Source organism: Coturnix japonica, chromosome 22 (genome assembly GCF_054131305.1).
Source record: "Coturnix japonica strain WE chromosome 22, WE-NBRP24, whole genome shotgun sequence".
Classification (NCBI taxonomy): Eukaryota; Metazoa; Chordata; class Aves; order Galliformes; family Phasianidae; genus Coturnix; species Coturnix japonica.
This window is the reverse complement of record NC_140684.1, coordinates 5,551,779-5,571,007: the sequence shown is the minus strand read 5'-3', so window position 1 is coordinate 5,571,007 and position 19,229 is coordinate 5,551,779. Positions and strand designations below refer to the sequence as shown.

The following is a 19,229-nucleotide window of genomic DNA, read 5'->3' as shown; positions in this document are numbered from 1 at the left end:
GTAAAAAACCCCTTTGGTATGTGCACTGTCTGAAGTCCTGCTTTTTTCCTCCCGTCTCGCCATCAGCTGCTGCAGAGTTCCATGAGGCTGGAAGGAGTTTTGAATCCCACACCAAGGAGCTGCAGCCGTGAGTTTGAAGCTTCTGCCAAGTCTAAGTGTTTGGGACTGCAATGGGAGCCCACGTGAACCCAAAGCAAACGAGCCCCCGAGCAGCTGACTCTGTCACTGCCTAAAAGTGTCAACAGGAGCGATTTCTGCTGAGCTCTGACAGCCCGAGCTGACCAACCAAACACAGCCTGCACTGAAACTGGAGGTCCTGACTGCATCTGGGCGACCACTGCTGTTCCCATTCCACTAAGAACACATTTTCAGCACAGCAAACCAACCAAAAATGAGATTTTTAGGAATTCGCCATAAAGAAATAAGGACACCTGATACCATCTGAGCCTTTGGGAACTTGCTGTTATAGGAGCAGTCCCTCGTTACACCAGTCCCAAGCAGTGCCCTGATTGAGAACGCTGGGCCCATGTGAGCACTCTGCGGCTCTCGCAGCCCTTAATCTCCCCACCCAGGACAGCACAGGCTGCCTGATAACCCCTATCTCCCTCCCCAGAGATGACGGGTGCTCCTTCCTGCCCAGTGTCCCCGTGCCCTGCCCGCCGTGGGACGCACGGGGCATTTCCCATCCTGCTCCCGTTGAGCTTCGGGTACATCGCCGTTCAACCTCCGCTACCAGCAGCCGCAGGGAACGCCGTAATACAACAGGCGACGCCACGAGGGGCTCAAAGCGGCCGGCTGTAAGTACTTCGGGTCGTTTTTGAACGGCTCATAGACACGGCACGGAACTGACTGCCCCGCTGCTCCACAAAGGGCTACGGAACCGAGGGACCGATTCCCCAGCGGAGCTCAGCCGGGGCGACCCCGCACCCAGCAGCCGTGCGGGAACACGGAGCGTGGCCGGAGCCTTATCTACAGCCCACAGCGGGCATCTCCCCCATTAATCCCTCCCACGGACGCAACTCGAATCAAAACTCGAAAAAAACAAAGGAAGAGATGATTGGGATTTGTCCCACAGGGTCTGCGGGCTGAGCGGCAGCAGCCGGGGGCAGCGGGAAACGAGCTCCGGAGAGCCGGCAAAGCGAGGCAGGACGGCAGGTATGGAGGCAGATAAGAAGGAAGGTCAGGCTGCGAGCTGGGAGGCCGGGAAAAGTTTGCTGAGAGCGGCGGAGGGGAAGGGTCGAGCTCCCCGGGACCGGTCCCGCTCGGTACTCACAGCTGAGCGATGGTTCCCTGCGAGATGACGGCGTTGTCGGAGAAGTAGGGGATCATGGCGAAGCCCTGCAGGCAGCAGGTAGGCGGCAGCCCGGCCCCGCGGCATGGGGAGCTCCGGCCGCCCCGCTGCTCCGCTCCGCTCTGCCCCGCTCCGACACACGCCGCACTGCGCAGGAGCGGCCGGCACTGCCAGGCCACGCCCCCTTTGCGCTAAGCCACGCCCCTTCTGGTCACGACCACGCCCATATTTGGTCTAAGCCACGCCCTTTCTGGTCATGACCATGCCCATATTTGCGCTAAGCCACGCCCCTTTTGGTCATGACCACGCCCCCCGGCACGCACGTGGCGGCTCGGAGCTGGGGGCTGCCCGTCGGTGGTTGGATCTTTGGCTCTTTGTTTTCTCCGGGGGGGGCTAAAAAACTCGAGGCAACGCTGTGAGTGGTTGTGGGAAAGGCAGGCAGTGCGTAGGGAACGACCTCGATTTCTCTCCTGCAAGCGTTCTTGGCAATAACTTTCATATTCAAACTTGAATGCGTCAAATGAGAAGAGAAGCAGCTGCCTTTGGGCGCTGTTCCATCCTCGGCTCCATCGCTCCTGAGAGGGTGGGGAGGAAGGGAAAGCCTCAGGGCAGGAACCTGGCTCTGGGCTGCAGGGAATGCGAGCACCGAGGGGACCCTCCTGCAGTACATCCCCATTACAGCCCAAAGAGGGGGAGGGAAAGAAAGCCTGAAAGCTTGGGCCCCATAGGAACAGCAGCACAGCACAGAGGGGATGCACAGCACGATCCAGTCCTGGTGCCTGCTTCAGGTCTGATGCTGATAGGAAAGCTCCCAGCCAAACACACCTCATGGGTGCACAGGGGACAGCTGTAGCATCACGCAATGCGCTGCTTCAAGCTGCACTCAAGTAAGTGAGGTTGGGTTGTGCTCATGGAAGCGGTGTCATACAGCCAACAGCACATCGCTGGGAATGGTTCCTCACAGCTGGGAAAAAATACAAAGAATGCGGTGCCAGCTCAGTGCTGTGCCAAAAAAGAAAGTCATTTTGTTGGACAGAAATGAAGTCGGTTGCAAAAAGCAATGGAAAAAATCAGAGCTGGAGAGAAATGGAGGTAACCCAACCCTCAGCGGGGTCAGGAGGCTGGCAAGAACCTCACACGCCACAGTGACACATAGCACACGTTCACAGACTGAAAAACAACCCCACACTTCTGCCCTGTACTAATGAGAAACTGAAGGGCTTTATGTACACGTTGTGTAAGGCACGATGAGTTCAGATATAGTCCCAACAAAGGTCAGACCACATTGCAACCACCATTAAAAAGGCAATACTGGTAAGACAGAGAACAGATCTGGAAATGAATTCATCCTGCATTAATACCACCAAGAACTGCATCTCCGCACATGGGGGGGTGGCAGCAATACCCCGGGTTTTCCTTTCTGAAACACCAAACAGAAGTGGGAAATGCTCAAGGAAGTGCAGGAACTGAAATCTGGCCTCATTAAAGGTATCTGATTGGGTTTTGCTGCCATAAAGGTGGGAATGCTGAGGCTGACGCTGCCCTCAGGTCACACTGTGAGGTTAACACTTTGACTACCAGCCCTCCATTTATGCACCACTTGCACACTGTGCTCTTTAGGTCCCAGCTCAGGCACAGTCCTGGTTTGTTTGGGTGTTTGGGCATCCCACACTGCAGGGTTGGGACAGCTGGGGATGTGCCGGAGCTGAAGCAGGACACGGGGTACAGGACAGCTGCTCCTCACTGGCAGCAGGTGCACTGTGCTGGGACAAACACAGACGGAGCTCAAAGCAGACAGAATTGCAGCGATGACAGGTAACAGCCTAAATCACTGCGTGCTGCAATAGGGCGCGTGAGCTCAGCCATTCATCACCACCTGACAGGATGTAAATACGTCTGTCTGGGGTCGGAGTGCTTCCCAGGCTGCTCTATGAACTGCAGTTTGCTGTGGGGGCAGGGCAGTGCTCACCTAAGCATCAGTTTCCCTCTTAAAAGACACAGTGAACATCATCTATTACCATAGTGCTTCTGGAAATGTATTCCAATGGGTAAGAAGGGCCTGGTATCACTTTAAGTTCACTTGAAATGAATGCAGGCACTCAATGCAAAAGCAATGGATGTGGTTTTTTTGTCCTCCAACACAGGAGGAAGAACCAACGGAAGATGCTATAACCATAACCCGATGTGGTACCTGATTTAGTGGGTGTCAGCCCTGCCCTCAGTGGGGGTTGGGAGTGGATGAGCTTTGAGGTCCCTTCCAACCCAAATCATTCTGTGATTCTATGACTGGCTGTGTAAAGAGAACAGTGGGATGTTATCAGATGTAGGAATTTTGGCCTAGATCTATCAGCACCAGTGGAAGAGATAAGGGAAAGCAGAACCTGGCTCCACATTTTCAGGCTAGGAAGAAAGCTCCCACACAGCTGCACTAGAAAACCTCCCCCACCACATCCTCTCTCCAGTGGGAAATGAGCTGGCTTGGCGTCAGGGCCAATGGGGAATGAAGGTCTTAAGAGATGTCTTGTAGGAACACAGTGCCAGATTCCATCTGTTTGAGGGCCAGAGGATGTAATGCCCCTCCTGTGCTGCCATTCAGCAGGACCTGTGCAGGTTGAGAGCTGGGCAGAGAGGAACCTGATGAGGTTCAACAAATACAAGTGGAGGGTCCTATACCTGGGGAGGAATAACTGCACCCAGCAGTACAGGCTGAGGGCTGAGCTGCTGGAAAAGGAGCTCTGCAGAGGAGCAGGTTAGCCATGAGCCAGCAGTGTGCCTCTGTAGCCAAGAATGGTACCAGGATGACTTAACCATAAATCACTGCAGTAAATCTGTGGGTAAGAGACCCATCCCTCAAGCAGCAGCTCCTGAACGAGGCTCCTGCTGCAGACCCACTTCATGGGGAGGAGTGGAGCAGTGAGAAGGGTGCTGGATGCTTTCAGCACGAGAGAGAGACAGCTGTGTTATCTGGTCTAATTTATCAGGAAAACACGAAGCCATTACAGTAGCAGTGGTCATAAACAAGCTGATGCACGCAGGGCAGAACCAGATACTGGGGAAGAAACGAAGCTTTTCCAGTGGTAAAGGCACGCCACCCACCAGGCACATGGCAGCTCTGTTCTACACAGCAGGGAAATCTAACAAAGTAATTAGAAAAGAGGCTGTATCTGGTTAAAAGTAAATATAAATACATAAAAAAAAGGAGTGGGGAGGCAAGAAGAGGGAAACCATGCAAAACTCTGCCCTAATCCTGAAGAACCAGTCAGAACAGGAAGCCACGCTCTGAATTTGGTTATTTAAGCTGTCAAAGAGTGTTTCTGTTTTCAGCTCTTGTGCAAAGAATCACACAGGAGCAGAGGTAGGGTGATAAGCATCAAGAGGAACAGACCTTGCTTTTAAAACCCCATTTGGTCAGCTGCCCATCGTGATCAATGATCGGGCTTCTCAGGTGAGAATTCAACACCTATTTTGCAATATTATCACTTCATTAAACCATTCCCTCACAAAACCCACGCCCAATTGTTGTATAGTTTACTTATTGTTGTATGGTTTACTTATCTCAGAGGGTCTGACACAAAGAGGTCAATCTCAATTACACCCACCTTACAGCTGCAGAAGCAAAGAATGCAGCAGGGATGGGAGCAGCGGTGGCTGTTGCTCCTTTTGATGCTGGACATGGCAACACATGGAGAAGCTTTGGCTGAAATGCTTCTAAATAGTTAATGCAGACCTTTGCAAACCACTGCAGCACTGCTCCAAGTCCAGCAAGGACAAAACATGCCAAAATGAAATGTCTGAGATGGTAAAATAGGTGATGTGTTATTTGAGTGACCTATAGAAAAGAAACAGGTAAATCCTCTGAAATGTCAAACCTAATCCTATTTATAAATTGATTTTAAAAAGGAATGTTTCTGATGCAAGGATACCAAAGAACCGAAGGGCAGCGAGTCTAGAAACCCTTGTCCAGGCTCTCAAAATACATTTAAGTGCTGAGATCCACACAGAGCTGAGAACTCTGAGGATCGCTGCTCGGCTTCCAAGCCTTGACAAGGTGCCCTTGGGGACCAGAACTGTTATTTTGGAATCTCCCTTTCTATTTACATCAGGAGTCTTCCTCAGCATTGACTCCTCTCCCCTGGAGCACCTGGCTTGTGCTTGGCAGGAGACAGAAACACGTCTGGAATCCCGGTCAGCCGCTCCTTCACCGTCCTCTAAAGCAGCAGCACAAGTGCATGGGGCAGCTGCCCTGGGTGAGCAGACCCACTTGGTAGCTAAAGGATCTGACCCTCCTTCATTCCTTCCACCTCCTAGTCCTTGCTCCTCATTCTCCTCTGCTCACACACTCTGAATAATAAATCAATAAACTTTCCACAGGCCTTCACACTTTGCACATACTCCCTGCTACAGCAGAATATCTTTACCTTGTAACCTCGTTGTGATTTGGCAGTGTAACAGCTAATGCTGATTTGCTTGTTCAGCTGTGAGGATCAAGTCATGTCACTGCTCACTGTGAATCACAGGCACGTCATTGGACTGGATCAAACTCAGTGCAATCACAGAAGGCTGCAGGTAGTTATTACCAACCTAACCAGAGAATCATTCAAGTTAGAGTGGACCCTTAAAGATCACCTGGTCCAACTCTCCTGCAATGCACAGGGACACCCACAGCTCCATCAGTGCTCAGAGCCCCTCCAGCCTGACCTTGGCTGTCTGCAGGGATGGGGCACTATCCCCTCCCTGGGCAATACATCCCAATGCTTCTTCCTTATATCCAATCGAAATCTTTTCTCATTAAGCTTGAAATCAGACCCTGTTAAAGAGTCTGTCCCCTTCTTTCTTACAGCCCCTCTTTAAAAACTGAAAGGCTGCTAATGGGTCTCCCCATGAATAAACCTGAATTTACCACCAGTGCTCTACCTTCGCTCACAGTTTGCTGTCAGAACACCCAGCAATGAAAATAAAGACTTGCATGAACTTTGATGTGTGACCCACAGAACTTTTGCTGGAGGTCGGCTGAGCTGGTAGATGAACAGAACACTTCTTTATCTCAGTGTTCCATTCTACACAAGCAGCTGTAGTAAATGCCACTGGGACTGGGCTGTCACTGAAAGGAAAGGCAGAAAGATGGATACAGGAAATGCATTCTAAAGATAAGGTTTGTGCTACAGGAGCTTAGTAATCTCCGGCATGGATAAACACAAGCTCTTCCATACCCTGCACACGCAGATCCCTCTTACTGGAGGTCTGGAGCTCACCAAGTGCCTCACAGACCCAGCAGAAGTTCCAGCTACAGCTTGAGTACCAACAAAACAAGTTTGGCAGCTGCAGCAACAAGCAAAGGAAGCAGAAAGCAGGCTGAGGAGCCAGAACACCCGGAGTGTGGCTTTTGGAGCCCCTCGTAGCACAGGATGTGCCCAAGATAACAGCAGTGTCAGCAGCCTGCCCACCAAATGGTGACTGTCCTCACCTCCACAATCACACACCTGGATGGGGTAAGTGAGCCCCATGATGAGCATCCATTGCCATCACCCTGCACCCAGACACGTCCCCAGGCACTGAGCAGCCAGCAGTGGGTGCCAGTGCAACCATCCAGCAGGCAGCCCTGCAGCTCAACTTGTGCAAGGAAACCCAAGCACCAATTCCACACGCTATCAAGGCAGTTAGAAACAACCCTTACACTGTTAGCAACCATAACCTTCTGCATTAAACTGCTGTCTCCCACTCCTAAAACAAAAGGTATTTACTCCCAGCTTGAAAGCTTGAGGCGTTTTGGCACATCCAGCTGTTATCATAGCAGTAATCTGATTTGCTTCCCTTCCCAGCTCACTCCTGGAAGGAACTCCTTTGACTAAAACAACAAACCAGAAGGTGAGCACACATGGGCTACAAACCTAACGCAGCACACCTCCCTCTGGACTGGGGTAGATGAGCACTTCAAGAGAACATTCTCATGCAATAAACCCAGTTCAGGCGCAGGACCCGACTGCTCCTCTGGCACCCTAAGGGAACACAGGCTCCACAGCTTGCCCTGAGCACACGGACTTCAGCCTGACTGAGCACAGGCCATAAAAGCTCAAAGACTTCCCTGAGGTCCCTGCAGCTGGCACTGCTTCCTGCTCGGTGTGTTGCAGGTATTGGGCAGCTTCAAATGCTGCATTTCAGCTCAGAGACAGCATTGGGAAAACAGGCACCTCTGCAACCAAACACGGGCAGCACGGAGCCATCCTGACAGCACACACAGCCCTGGAGATGTCAGCCACCAGCAAAACAAAGGTCCTGAATCCTTGCAGCGCCAGCACAGGGCAAGCAAAGTCAAACTGATACACCAGCTGGTGTTAGCACAGCTCCAAGCTGTGTATGTGGGCATTTTAGGTGAGTATTAACAACACTGAGATGATGCAAAGAGACTGTGAATGCAGAGGTTTGTTAGAGTCAGTTCAGTGCGGCAGCAACAAGTCTGCAGACAGCAGAGGAGCAGGCCAGCTGGTTTACGGCTTCCAGATAGCCCAATAAAAATGTCTAGAAGGCAGTTATGAGGGCAATAAATGTAACAAATAGATTGTTCTGTACACCTGCTTATGCAGTAGCTCCTTCTTAGTCTCATTAGCCAAGAATTAGGTGAGAAGGACATGCTCAGTCAGGGGCTTGTGCCAAGGACTTGGGGATCCCACCCCAAACTATAGGACTGGTGATAGCTCTGGCAGGGCAGTGACCACCCCAATATCTCCTGGAGCAGGGTACGGTGTGCTGCAAACATTCAGGCACCCCAGAGCAGAGTGAGGAGGGAGCTGTGGGGATGGGCAGAGCAGAGCTGGGTGCTGCTGCTCCCTTCATGCCCACAAACCCCAACATGGAGGCGAGTGTGGACTCGTTACATCTCCATAGAGCAGGTTTAAGTTCAAACGAGGTCTTCGCGCTTCCTTCCCCCTGCTGTGAGCCTCCAGTCGATGCAATCACAGCCCTTAGAGACTGCAAACAGGTCAGCACCTGGATAAGTTGTTTTCAGGTATGGTGGTCTCGATGCATCTACCTTTAAAGGTAGTTCAAGTTAGAAACTCAGTTCTCTGCCTCTTTGGAGGTCAGCTGCTCTGAGCGCTACTCCCTCGTGCTGTCACACCGCCAGCTTCTACTACACGTTCCCCTTCACCTCCATATACGCTTCTTATCTCAGCAGTGAGCAAACAGCAGAAGCCTTTACACCAGAGCCCGCCCAGCCAGCCACAGCACTGGCAGCTGTGGGGCTGGAGCTCAGCAGCACATCTGCCATTTGACAGCAGTGCCAGGACCCCAGCGGCAGCCCCAGGAGGATGGGAAGGAACGTGGGCTGTGCTCCATCTGCAAAAGCCTCTCAATACCAAATGTGTTTCTGTGCTTATGCTTGGGTCTTCATCCGACTCCCTCACAAGTAATGCTAGGCCTATATGCTACCATCCCATTTAACAAATACTGATTTTTTTTTATTAACTCAAACACGCTTTCAGCCACAGCAATGCTCTTGCACTGAATGGCCAATTAACAGGCTGAGTTTGGGCATGCTTGATGCCAGCTATGCTACCCTGCGGCAGTGATTAAACAGATTTTACCAGGAGAGAAAAGGAGTCCTTTGGAAGAAGAATTTTGTGCATTAAAAGAAAATTCCTACCTGAAGCACTGGCAGCTCCAGGCAGGTCCCCAGGCTGCACCTCAGGCTTGTCCAAGCCAGCAGCAAGGAGTACCAGAGCCCTTCACCAACACCACACCTTGTCTTTAAAGCCAAACTCAGTCCATGGCCTCACCACCGTCTGGATTTTAATAGCTACTGCTTGCCATGCTCCCTTGAAATTGGGGATTAGACAGACGCGTTCCAGAGCTGTTTATAGATGGCTGCTGCTCCTCCTCTGCAGCACCTCAAGTTGATGACTTACCGTGTTTGGCTCTTAATTTATCCCATTGTAATCACACATTCAACAGCACCCATGTGTCTGCAGGAAGGACCCCGGCTCTGTGCAGCTCTCTGGGCACAGCACTCAGGTGTCCAGCAGCAGGGAGTTACTTCAAGTATATGAAAAAACCTGCTTGTTTCAAAGCTAACCTACAGCTATTGCTGAGTGCCCACAACAATTACATCCCTCCCACCCCCCCAGTATGCTCTGTAAGCTACCACGAGGTCATGAGCCCATCTTGTGACTGCTGGAAGGCTGGGAGGGAAATTAAAAGGCTGAGTTGAGCCGAGTTCAGCTCGAGCCTTTGGGACTTGCATTTTCCAGCTTTCCTCACAGCCGTGAAAGATGTATGATGAAGAAACATCACCGAAGGGGAGCAGCCACCATCCCACAGCCTGGCCACTGCACTGAAGTCATGGGATCACGCAGCCACAGCTGCTTCTCCATTTGCAGAGCCATCTAAGCTGGTCCCAAAAGTAAAGGCTGCATTGCCCTGAAACCTTTTGAATATTGCAAAATGATAGTTTCCATTGTAACCTACCCACACAAATAGCATTAAGCAAAGAACAGCCGAAGAGCACGTGAAGGGAGAACTCTTCCACCTTCGCTTCCCCTTTACTCCCCCAGAGAGAACCTCACTTCTTGCATAAAATTTGACTGCAACACTTTAAGCCAAGAAAGCACTTCTGCTGCTGGAGAAGTGACTTAGTTCTACGCTGGCTTTGCTTATTGTAAGCATGAAGTTTAGCTGCAATAATGCTTTTGATGGCTGAGAGGATAGGAGATGAATCTCATGACTTCGAGAGGCCTGCTGTTGAGATGATGGCTGCGTTATGAAAGTGCCATTTACACCCATCACCATTAATACGTGTCACCATCCACACTGACACATCCACTGCGCGCTCTTAAGGCACAGGGTCACCCTGCACTTCTAGTTATGGTGGATACAAAAATTCCCAAGTCAAACAAACCAAACCCAACCCTACAATAAGCACAGCAGAATATTTCACAAAGAACAGCATCCTCTAAGTGACAGTCTTACCTCCTGGGCTGGGACCGGCATTCTTCTTCCCCGCTGTCTGCCTCCTGTGTACATAGGAGAGGAGGGAAAAGAAGAGTTAATATGCTTTCATACATACAGCACCCAAAGATTTACATTGCACTGGTTTGACAGCATAAAGCAAAGGAAATTCTCGCTGCTCCTGCGTGGAGCTGTCACTACCCAGCAGCTCACATTCTGCTCAGCTGTCAGTTCACATTCCCTCAAAGCCCTCTTAAAACTCAGCACAGGGGAATTGGTGCAACTGCAGGACCTGGGGAGCTCCCTCCCTCCATGGCAGAGTCTACAAAAGCAGCATGTACTGAACCCACCTGATGGGACCCAGTGCACATAAAGCAGGAAACCCTAAGTGACACAGCAGGCAGACCTACCTCAGCCCACAGCAATACCTCAGTAGAGAGATCTCAGCAATTAATTGCATGTCACAGCACATCTAAGCACCTATTGCCAGGCACTGGTTAGAGATCAGGTACAGCATCTGTTTTTAATCAGTGAAAACTTACGATGCTTTATGCAGGTCTGTATAAGAGCTGCAGTGCTGAAGAGGCACATGCAGGGTGAGCTATGGGCATGGACACCTCTGCAGAACACACAACCTGACACGTTAAAGTGCTGGGCACCAAACAGGGGAGAAGTGCAGTAAGTTTCTGTTTCTCTTATTTAAATGATCTGAATCTGTGGGTAAGAGAGCAGCTAGAAAACACACGCTTCCTGCAGCTCGTCTATTTCTAAGAACAGAACGAGAAATACCATGAAGGAGTTCACGCGGAGCCACTTCCAACCACAGCTTCAAGCTAAAACTTGCAGACCATCCACAACAAGCAAGAGCTGGCACAACTGCCTTCTACTCATCACACCTTAGAAGCGGCTCAACATGCCAGCAGCCTGATAAGGAAGCCGGTGTGCTCAGTGCTTTCCAACATGAGAACCCCAGTGAATTCCACAGCCAACACAAGTTGTGGCAGCATTCAGAAAGGGGCAGAAGCACGGGGGAAGAGCAGCCTCCCGAGGAGCAGAGCTGCCACTGCAGAGCCACGCTCAGTTTCACAGTCACAGAATGGACTGGGTTGGAAGGGACCTCGAGGGTCACAAACCTCTGACCCCTCTGCCACAAGCAGGGCCACCAACCTCCACATTTAATACCAACCCAGGCTGTCCATCCAACCTGGCCTTGAGCACCTTCAGGGATGGATGGGGCACCCACAGCCTCTCAGGGCAGCTGTTCCAGCACCCCACCACTCTCATAGTAAAGAGCTTTTTGAGATGTCAGCACTCACCCAGCTGAGTTTGAAGCCCTTTGAACAATTCACTATCTACCTCTGAAAGCACAACTTGCTGTTGTGTGTGTTTGTTATTGCTGGAAGTCCTCAGGCATAAAGCTCCATCAATTCCCTGCAGGTTGATGAAGTTGGTGGGGAGCACAGGGGTCCACAGAGAGGTGGACAAGGGGAAGAGGGTACACGTGGGGTAGATTAAGACATTAAGAACAAATTACATGGCTCAAGAGCATCGAATTGGCTAGAGAACAAGTTCCTCAACACCACAGTAAGGAACAGCAGCTGAAAGAGCACTCACAACCTCTATGGAGTTGTTCAGGAACCCAAACTATGCAAACATTTTTAGCATTATAATGAATGTCCGTTTCCACATGCCAAAAGAAACCCAGGTCAGAGCAAGTGGTGAGCTCAGGAGGCTACAACCAACAGTGCAAAGGGTCTGAAACACAAATCATTGCCGTGCCCCTACATAAACTCAGTGGAGGAGGCCAGACAGGGCCAACCGCCCCCACCCGCCTCTGCAGAGCTCTCTAATATTAGACGGATCTGTGTCAGACGTGGCTGATTGCCTGAAGAGAAGTGACTATGGAGGCTGTGACCCACGGCTTGGCTGCAATGACGGGTCACCCCACTAGAGGGAAGGGCAGGACAGGGGACAGGCGGCGGACACACGGACACACTGAGGTTGTGCAGGGACTCCCATGTCACACAGCTGTGGGCATCTCCAGCTTTTGCTGCCTCTGGATTCCCAAAGAGATGGAAGCACAAGCTGATCAGCCAGCAAGTGATTTGAACCCATAGACTCCATGCAACCCAGGACACCAACACTGACCGCTCCTTCAGAGCCACAGCCAGAGCCAGAACCAGGGCCAGGACTCCACACAGGCAGAACCACAGAGGAACAGACCCGGAGCCCCAGGGCAGCCCCAGGTCCCCCAGCCCACAGAGCAGAAGTGGGGCCTGGGAGGAAACGCATGGCAGAGCACAGAACTAGGCCACATATTAAATGCAGTTTAAAGTAGAAGATGAAAAAAAATTTCCATCTCTGCTCCTTTTGGGCCATGTAGGACAGAATATGTAAAACATTCATCCTGTCTGGGCTTTGATCTGCTGCCAACTGTCTGTCATCAAAAGGGCAAGGGAGAGGAGCAACATTGCTGAGTGTTATTCTGCTCACTGCAATGGCAGTCGTTCCATGTCACGCAAGCGGCTCCGCTCCTACAAACCTCCTCCTTGCAGACTGATGCAGTGATAAAGAAGATCCAGTCTGTGCTCTTATGCACAGGATTGGAGGTGTCTGCCTGCGAACATCAGAACAGCTTTTGTTCCAAGAGACAGAATTATTAGGGTAACATTCACAGCATTTCTAACCAGGAACATTTCACACAGGCTACACCCTGCAAATACGTCCTGCGAGCCTTGAAAGTGATTCCAAAGTCATAATTGCTCGCTACGTGTGATTTTGTGCCAACATACCTGAGTGTGCAGGCAGTGCCTGGGAAATGCTTCTATTGGGAGCAAGCTGCAGCCATTGATACAGAGAGAACGGCCAGCCTGGACCAGGACGCCAGGTTGTTCCACTCCATGAGCCATCACCACTGACAGCTGCCGAGTGCACACTTCAGACATTGAGGAACTTCTTTATGTTCTAAATGTTGCCTGGGTGACCCTTTTTGCACAGTCAACTTCATTATTTTCCAGCATTTGAGACCCTTTTACAGAACCCCCCTGTGCAGCAACAAATACCAGCAGAGAGATCGCAGCTCCTTCCAGGCAGGCAGAACCAGGAGGTGGATGTGAAGTCATCCCCATTTCACCAAGCAGTTCAATTTCCAAGGGAATGCTGTGTTTTTTTACAACGATCCTTATTTACCCAACAGAGAAGTCTTGTGCAAGAGCAGAAAAACAAAAGCTATTACAAAACGCTGTGACAATTTGAGGCCTTTTCACCTCTTAGCAAAGAGCAACTGGCAGCTTCTTATTGATACAACAGAAACTTAGTGTATGTGAACCCCCCAAAACCCATAGCAAGACTCAGATGTGATTGTGCCACCGCAGAGGCCTTTTACCTGTCAAGCCAGCACCACGTGAACAACTGCAGACCCAGACTCAAACAAGGCAATCAAAGAAAAGGTCTATAATTAAACAGGCAAGCTCCTTGTTCCCTGCCTGCCAGTCCCTGGGCTGGGTCCCATCCAGTTGTTCAAACACACACCAAGTGCTGCTGAGCCGAACACAACCTTTGCTGGGAAGCAGACAGCTGCAGTGGGAAATCAAAGGCTGGGCAGCAGCTGAAGCATGCAAAAATCCCTCTTTGTTGCATCCACCGATCTCCCTGTGCATCTCTGTACTACAGCTGCACCGCGAGCTCCTCCGTGCAGGAGTTCTCCTTGGGTGTCACCAAGTATGAAGCAAGCTTTTCTTCTAACACAATACAAGTCACCGCAGATAAGAGCATTCATTGCACATGTGGCTTCCTCAGGGCTCAGCTCAACCGCTCACACTGACACAGTGACAGCAGAGCTACCCCATGGTACCCAAGGACCGTGCAGAACTGCCACGAGACACCCAGAGCTGCACCTGAACAGAGGTGAAATGGCTTGGGATCCACAGACATCACACTGAATCCATGTTCAGCACCTTCCAAGATGCAATCATCAATAGATTTCTATTTGACAGCATGCCCTGCATCCTGTCAGTGATCTCAAAGCATTTGCTGGAAGAAAACAAGACACTAACATTTGAGTCAGATTACCAACCATCTATTACATCTTTCCACTGCAGAGACGTTCATACTGTAGCTTGAGTTGTATCAACCTCTTAAATAAACTGTGTTTGCATAAAGCCCACACATGCTGCATTTGCAGTGAGTCTGAGGCGCCAGCAACAACACTGGCTGGTAAAGGGAAACAAGGGCTGACTTGAAAATCTGGGCCAGGAGAAGGTTCCCTTTTAGTGGTAGGAAGGCTGAGAATGCACCCAAATTCACCAGCAGCAGTTCCAGGGCAGGATGGGGATGCTGAACAACCTCAGCATCCAGGCTGACTTCATCTGGGAGCACTCGATTGGTGCTGTACATGGGAATCTGCCCACATGAACAGTAGATTCATGGGCTGGCAGAGCTCACAGCTGCACTTGCAGAACAGCCATCCAGCAGGATGCAGGAATCTGTGTGAGCTGAGCTAAGGAGATGGAGGGCTGCAGCTCCTCGGTGGCAGTGTGCTGATGCTCCCATACACAGAATGGGGTCTCAGGGCTGGACAGAAAGCAGCGCTCTTCAGAACACCACAGCCTCTGGAGAAGGTTAACCTTAACCACTATAGAAAATGATGAAACTAATTAACGGAGTCCCCTACGCTGCAGAGCAGCAGCTCAGAGCCACCTTCTGAAATACTTACATTTGCCATCAAACACTTTAAAAATAGCAGCTGCTGCCAGGAAACCTTCAAGTTTAACATGAAAGTGCTTCAGACAGCTGAGCTGAGCAAAGTAGGCCAGGGATGGGGAGGGGAGAGCTGCACGGTGCTGTGTGTAGTGCTCCTACCTACACAGGGATGGGGCAGAGCAGCAGCTTTCCCAGCAGTTTCTCCCTCTCCCGTGGCTATTTGCATGATATATTTTGAATGAAAACCCTTTTCCTCCTCACATTTCTTCCGTGTTTGAGGTCCCACATACGCAGCCGCTCTCTGCAGCCAAGCTTTCATTCAGAGGTTGGCATTCCTTCCAGATTGTTTTCTGTATCACTTTGCTGCATCAGTAATTGGTATATTTAGGTCAAAGACATTGTGCTCTTGCTCCAGAGAAAGCAAAAAACAAGTTCCTTATCAGAGCATTCATCTTTGTGCCGGAGCTCAGGGATTTACACAAACTACATCCAGATTGGGCCTCACTACAAACTGCAGAAGTAGCACTGCAGGATTTGGATACAAGAAGCTTCCAATGGGTACAAGAGCGAGGATGAGGAGCAGCATCACACAGCCTGCCACGCTACAGCACGAGCACAGATTAAAAAGGAGATTACAGTGCTGCAGTGATATAAGCCTGCCTGATGGGGAGTACAACAGCTTTTGCTTTAATCCCAGAGACACTCCCAAGGGAAACAAAAAAATCCCACAGACATTTCATATTGACATGAAAAATCCCTGCTCCACACAAAGCAGCTCCATGGATGATTTATCTCGTGCTACATTGGTTGTCACCATCCAGATACAGACACCAAGACAAAAACCTGGCAGCTCCCTAACAGACTCCTCTGACTTTAAGGCAGCTTTTCAGCACTGTGCCAGTATAGGCAGATACCCGACATCATGAGGATACTCTGTGAAATGTAGTGCTTCCCAGAGCCCTGAAGGTATCCCTTCAGTCTCCCTTTAGGCAAAGATAAGGAACGATGTCCATTGGACATCCTGGAATCTATAGAAGAGCTGAAGGGCTATTTGAGGAGGAGGAGGAGGGTGGAAGGAAGGGAGGCACACAGTGAAGGGAAGGGTCTTTATCTCTCAATCCATCAGCCATCTTCCTGTTAGCAATAAGTCCACAAATAAAAGTAAGGTTGGGGGTTTGGGTTACACTAGGTGCACGCTCACAGCTCGATCCCTGCAGCACATTAAAAACCAAGGAGCCATTCTCATGCAGGCACAGTTCAGCTCCACAGCTGTGACTTTTCCCATAGTCACCATAGGGTCACTGAATAGAGCTGAATGCAAACCTCCCCTCGATGCAATGGGCACTATGGAGGAGGTGGTGACACAACCAAACTTACAGCAGCAGGTACGATGGCACCTCGTGCAATGGGGATGGAAGGAAAACGAGAAAGGAAAATGAAGCTGAGAAGTACCAGGCAGCTTTCCAGAGTGCTCAAACACGAGAAGAACTGAGCTGCACAATGACCGCCCCTTGACTTTTGTTATTTCTCCCAGCCAGCTCCTCCAAAAATCTGATTGTTATTGTTTATTTGGGTCTCTGTCCAAATTGCTGTGGGAGGAGAGAGGGAAAAAAAAAAGGCAATGCTGTCCAGCTCTTAATTCCTGCAGCCATCCGGTGCTCCTCATCTGTTAACGAACCAATGTCCTGTTTATTGCAACAGTCTCCAGAGGCTGAAAGTTGAGAAAAACAGATCTTAATGAGACTCCAGCAAAGTGACCCAGTGCTATTTCTCCTTGGCCAGCACACTCTTGCCTTTGCTGGTTTATCCAGGCAGGCAGAGCAGCCCGGCCCCACATCTCCCCCCATAGAGCAAGCACTGGGTATGTATCACACAGCTGGTAGCATCTCTCCTCAGATGTAAACCTCTGTGAAACACCACTGTGCCATAAAGGCCAGGCTGTGTCAGAAGCTGGGAGCAGCTGTCCATCCTCCCATCCAGCCATCACTGCCCTCCGTGCTGCCCAGAACAGCTTTGAACAGAAGCGCCATGCTGAAGGCAGAGGAAGGACATCAGCTCTGGCACAAGGCTGGGTTCGCCTGACTCCTGCAGTTCACCAGATCCATTAGATTTGTGGCCCTGCAGCACTCAGCTGTGTAATCCCAGCTCCTTTGTGCCATCTGTTGTTCCCTCAGCAGAGCAGCCATGTGCTCTCCCCAGTAACAGGGTGTGCTGATCCCCCCCTTCATCTCCCACCAACCCTGTAGACTACTGGGATCTCCCCCCCAGGGGATGCACCACAGCATCGGTGGAAAAATACATGGGATGAGAGGAATGCTTTGGGATAAGGGGTGGGGATGTGAGAGGAGGGCAGGAAGCAGGGAGGGCTGAAGCCAACTGAAAGATGTTCTTAGAGCTTGAGCACCTACACATCTTCTGGGAGCCAGGTTTAAGGTCCCTCCTATGTACTCAGTGCTCTCAGGTTCTTCTTATAAGGTATCAGCTATGAACAGTTTCCAACCAGCATTCAGAAAAATGCCCTACATGCACACTGTGCTCCTAACACCACCGCCTTTAATCCCTCCCAGGTATGCTGCAGGTTGGATGTCTGTATCCCAGCCCAGAGACTGGCTGCTCTCTGACCACAGGTTGGAAGGCAGTGACCGCTGGCTGCCTTGGGCTCCTTAATCCCTCAATCCCCACACACTCTTCTTGAGGTTAATCCAGTTAAAACTTTCCCTTCCCTTTGGCCCTGACTGAGCAGCTACCTGAGGAGCAGGGTGTGCTCGGGGCTCTTCCCAAAGGCTGTCCTGCCATGCAACACAGCACAGCACACATCTCATCAGCCCAAATTTGGAGCAGGTAGGTGGGAGCAAACGCTGCTCCTTAGGGATTGGTGAAGTCAGCAGGAATCAATCCAAATCCCCGAGCCGCTTTCTGCCTTAAGATCACTGCAAACAGGTTTATGCTGTGCTAGGGTAATGCAATCTTAAACCAACGTAAGCCCTTGTGAAAATCCCGCTTTGGAAGGAGAGCAGAACTTGCCTTTGAGGTCATCTCTAAATAAGACAGCTGTAGGGCACTGCTGGACTTGGGGGTGGCAGAAGGAAACAGCCCCTTAGAAGCACACAGCCCATGGGCTGCCTGGCTCAGCAAACTCTCCAGGCCGTGAACTGCAGCCAGGGCTCAGAACATACACTCTTTGTGCTCTTCTTCATTCACAAGCAAGAGAATCATCAGTCTGGTTTTGAAGGCTGTTTATCAGCATCATCCTTCAGCATGAAGCAGCAGGACGGGCAGGCAGTGAGTGGGGTGCTCCTGGAGATAGCAGGTATGGGATGGGGGGGGGAAGGCTGAGCCCCGTGTGTTCCTTACCGCAGATATGGAAAGCCTCTGCTCTCTGGTGCCCACTTTAAATGCTCGTTCTTGAATGGCTGATTAGTCAGAAGTGGAATGTTTCTGCATTCACAGGGGAGCTATTTTAGGATTACATTCTGCACTCTGCTTCCATTAATAGGTACATTTATATATTAAAAAAAAAAAAACCAACACAAAAACAAAACAAAGGCGTTACACCCAGCAATGCATTCACCTCAACAGACTGCAGGGCTGTGCACACCCAGAGCACATGGCCCAACAAACCACAATTTGCTTCCCAGCCCTCCAAGTCCCGATGGGATGAGTGGAATCCCCTTGTGCCCAGCCATGGTCCCCACCAAAGGCTATAGGGCAGTTCTGGCCGAGCAGAGCCATCCAATGCACAACTACCAGATGCAAAAAGCTCAATCTAAATAAAGCCACAACACAACACCCCCCCCCCCCCTTTGCCCTTCCCTCCAAAACAACCACACGCATTGTTACTTCAAATAAATAACTAACACTTAAAAACGTGTGGGTGTTGATATCCTGCGGGTCAACATACGTGCACAGCAACCGTAACTTCTCATCTCATGCTCACAACCACATCTGTACCACACATGTAAGTCTGGATCAAATAACACACGCTGCCCACGTGTGTATGTGAGGACAGCCCTGCCCTGGCTCTGCCCTGGACACAGATGGGGCTGTAGCTGTGCCTGCAGGAGTTGTACACCATCACCCATCTATCAGCTGTGACGTCCAGCTTTCCTCCATCCACATGAGCTGCAGTATCAGCGTTCCATCACTGTGGTTTCCTAGGAGGGAGCTGTGCAGGAGCTCAGAAGGAAGCATCAATGCCAGCCCTTGGCGAAGCCATGCAGCCACGCTGTGTGCCAGCAGCACAAGGGATGGTATTCTAATTGGAAAGGAATCCAGAATCTTGAAGGAGGGCAGGTTC

The 19,229-nt window shown here is 50.7% G+C and overlaps 2 protein-coding genes and 1 long non-coding RNA gene across 9 annotated transcripts in view; 2 read left to right on the top strand and 1 right to left on the bottom strand.

Moving 5' to 3' along the window:
* SSH2 (slingshot protein phosphatase 2) overlaps positions 1–19,229 on the bottom strand; it is a 68,321-nt gene that overhangs the window by 36,209 nt on the left and 12,883 nt on the right. For 3 of the 5 annotated variants that reach the window (XM_085522121.1, XM_015880841.2, XM_085522119.1), the window contains exon 2: positions 10,253–10,296. Coding sequence is in view for 2 of the 5 variants with exons in the window: in XM_015880841.2 (XP_015736327.2) it covers positions 10,253–10,296 (44 nt within the window). In the remaining 3 variants the exon portion in view is untranslated. Of the gene's footprint in view, positions 1–1,273; positions 1,415–10,252; positions 10,297–19,229 lie in introns of those variants that run through there. The other 2 variants (XM_085522120.1, XM_085522122.1) reach the window with 1 other exon arrangement.
* Positions 481–6,268, top strand: LOC146757393 (uncharacterized). 3 transcript variants are annotated; one of them, XM_085522135.1, is made up of 3 exons: positions 481–797; positions 1,076–1,155; positions 6,132–6,268. In XM_085522135.1, the coding sequence occupies exons 1-3, from the start codon at positions 616–618 to the stop codon at positions 6,140–6,142; spliced, it is 273 nt and encodes a 90-aa protein (XP_085378261.1). In that variant the 5' UTR covers positions 481–615; the 3' UTR covers positions 6,143–6,268. The 3 variants fall into 3 exon arrangements, with proteins under 3 accessions (XP_085378261.1, XP_085378260.1, XP_085378259.1); XM_085522134.1 differs by lacking the exon at positions 6,132–6,268 and adding an exon at positions 3,436–3,626; XM_085522133.1 differs by lacking the exon at positions 6,132–6,268 and having other exon boundaries at positions 483–797; positions 1,076–1,301.
* Positions 4,599–6,101, top strand: LOC107322629 (uncharacterized). Its single transcript, XR_004309286.2, has 2 exons — positions 4,599–4,736; positions 5,395–6,101. It is a non-coding gene; the product is annotated as an uncharacterized LOC107322629 (long non-coding RNA).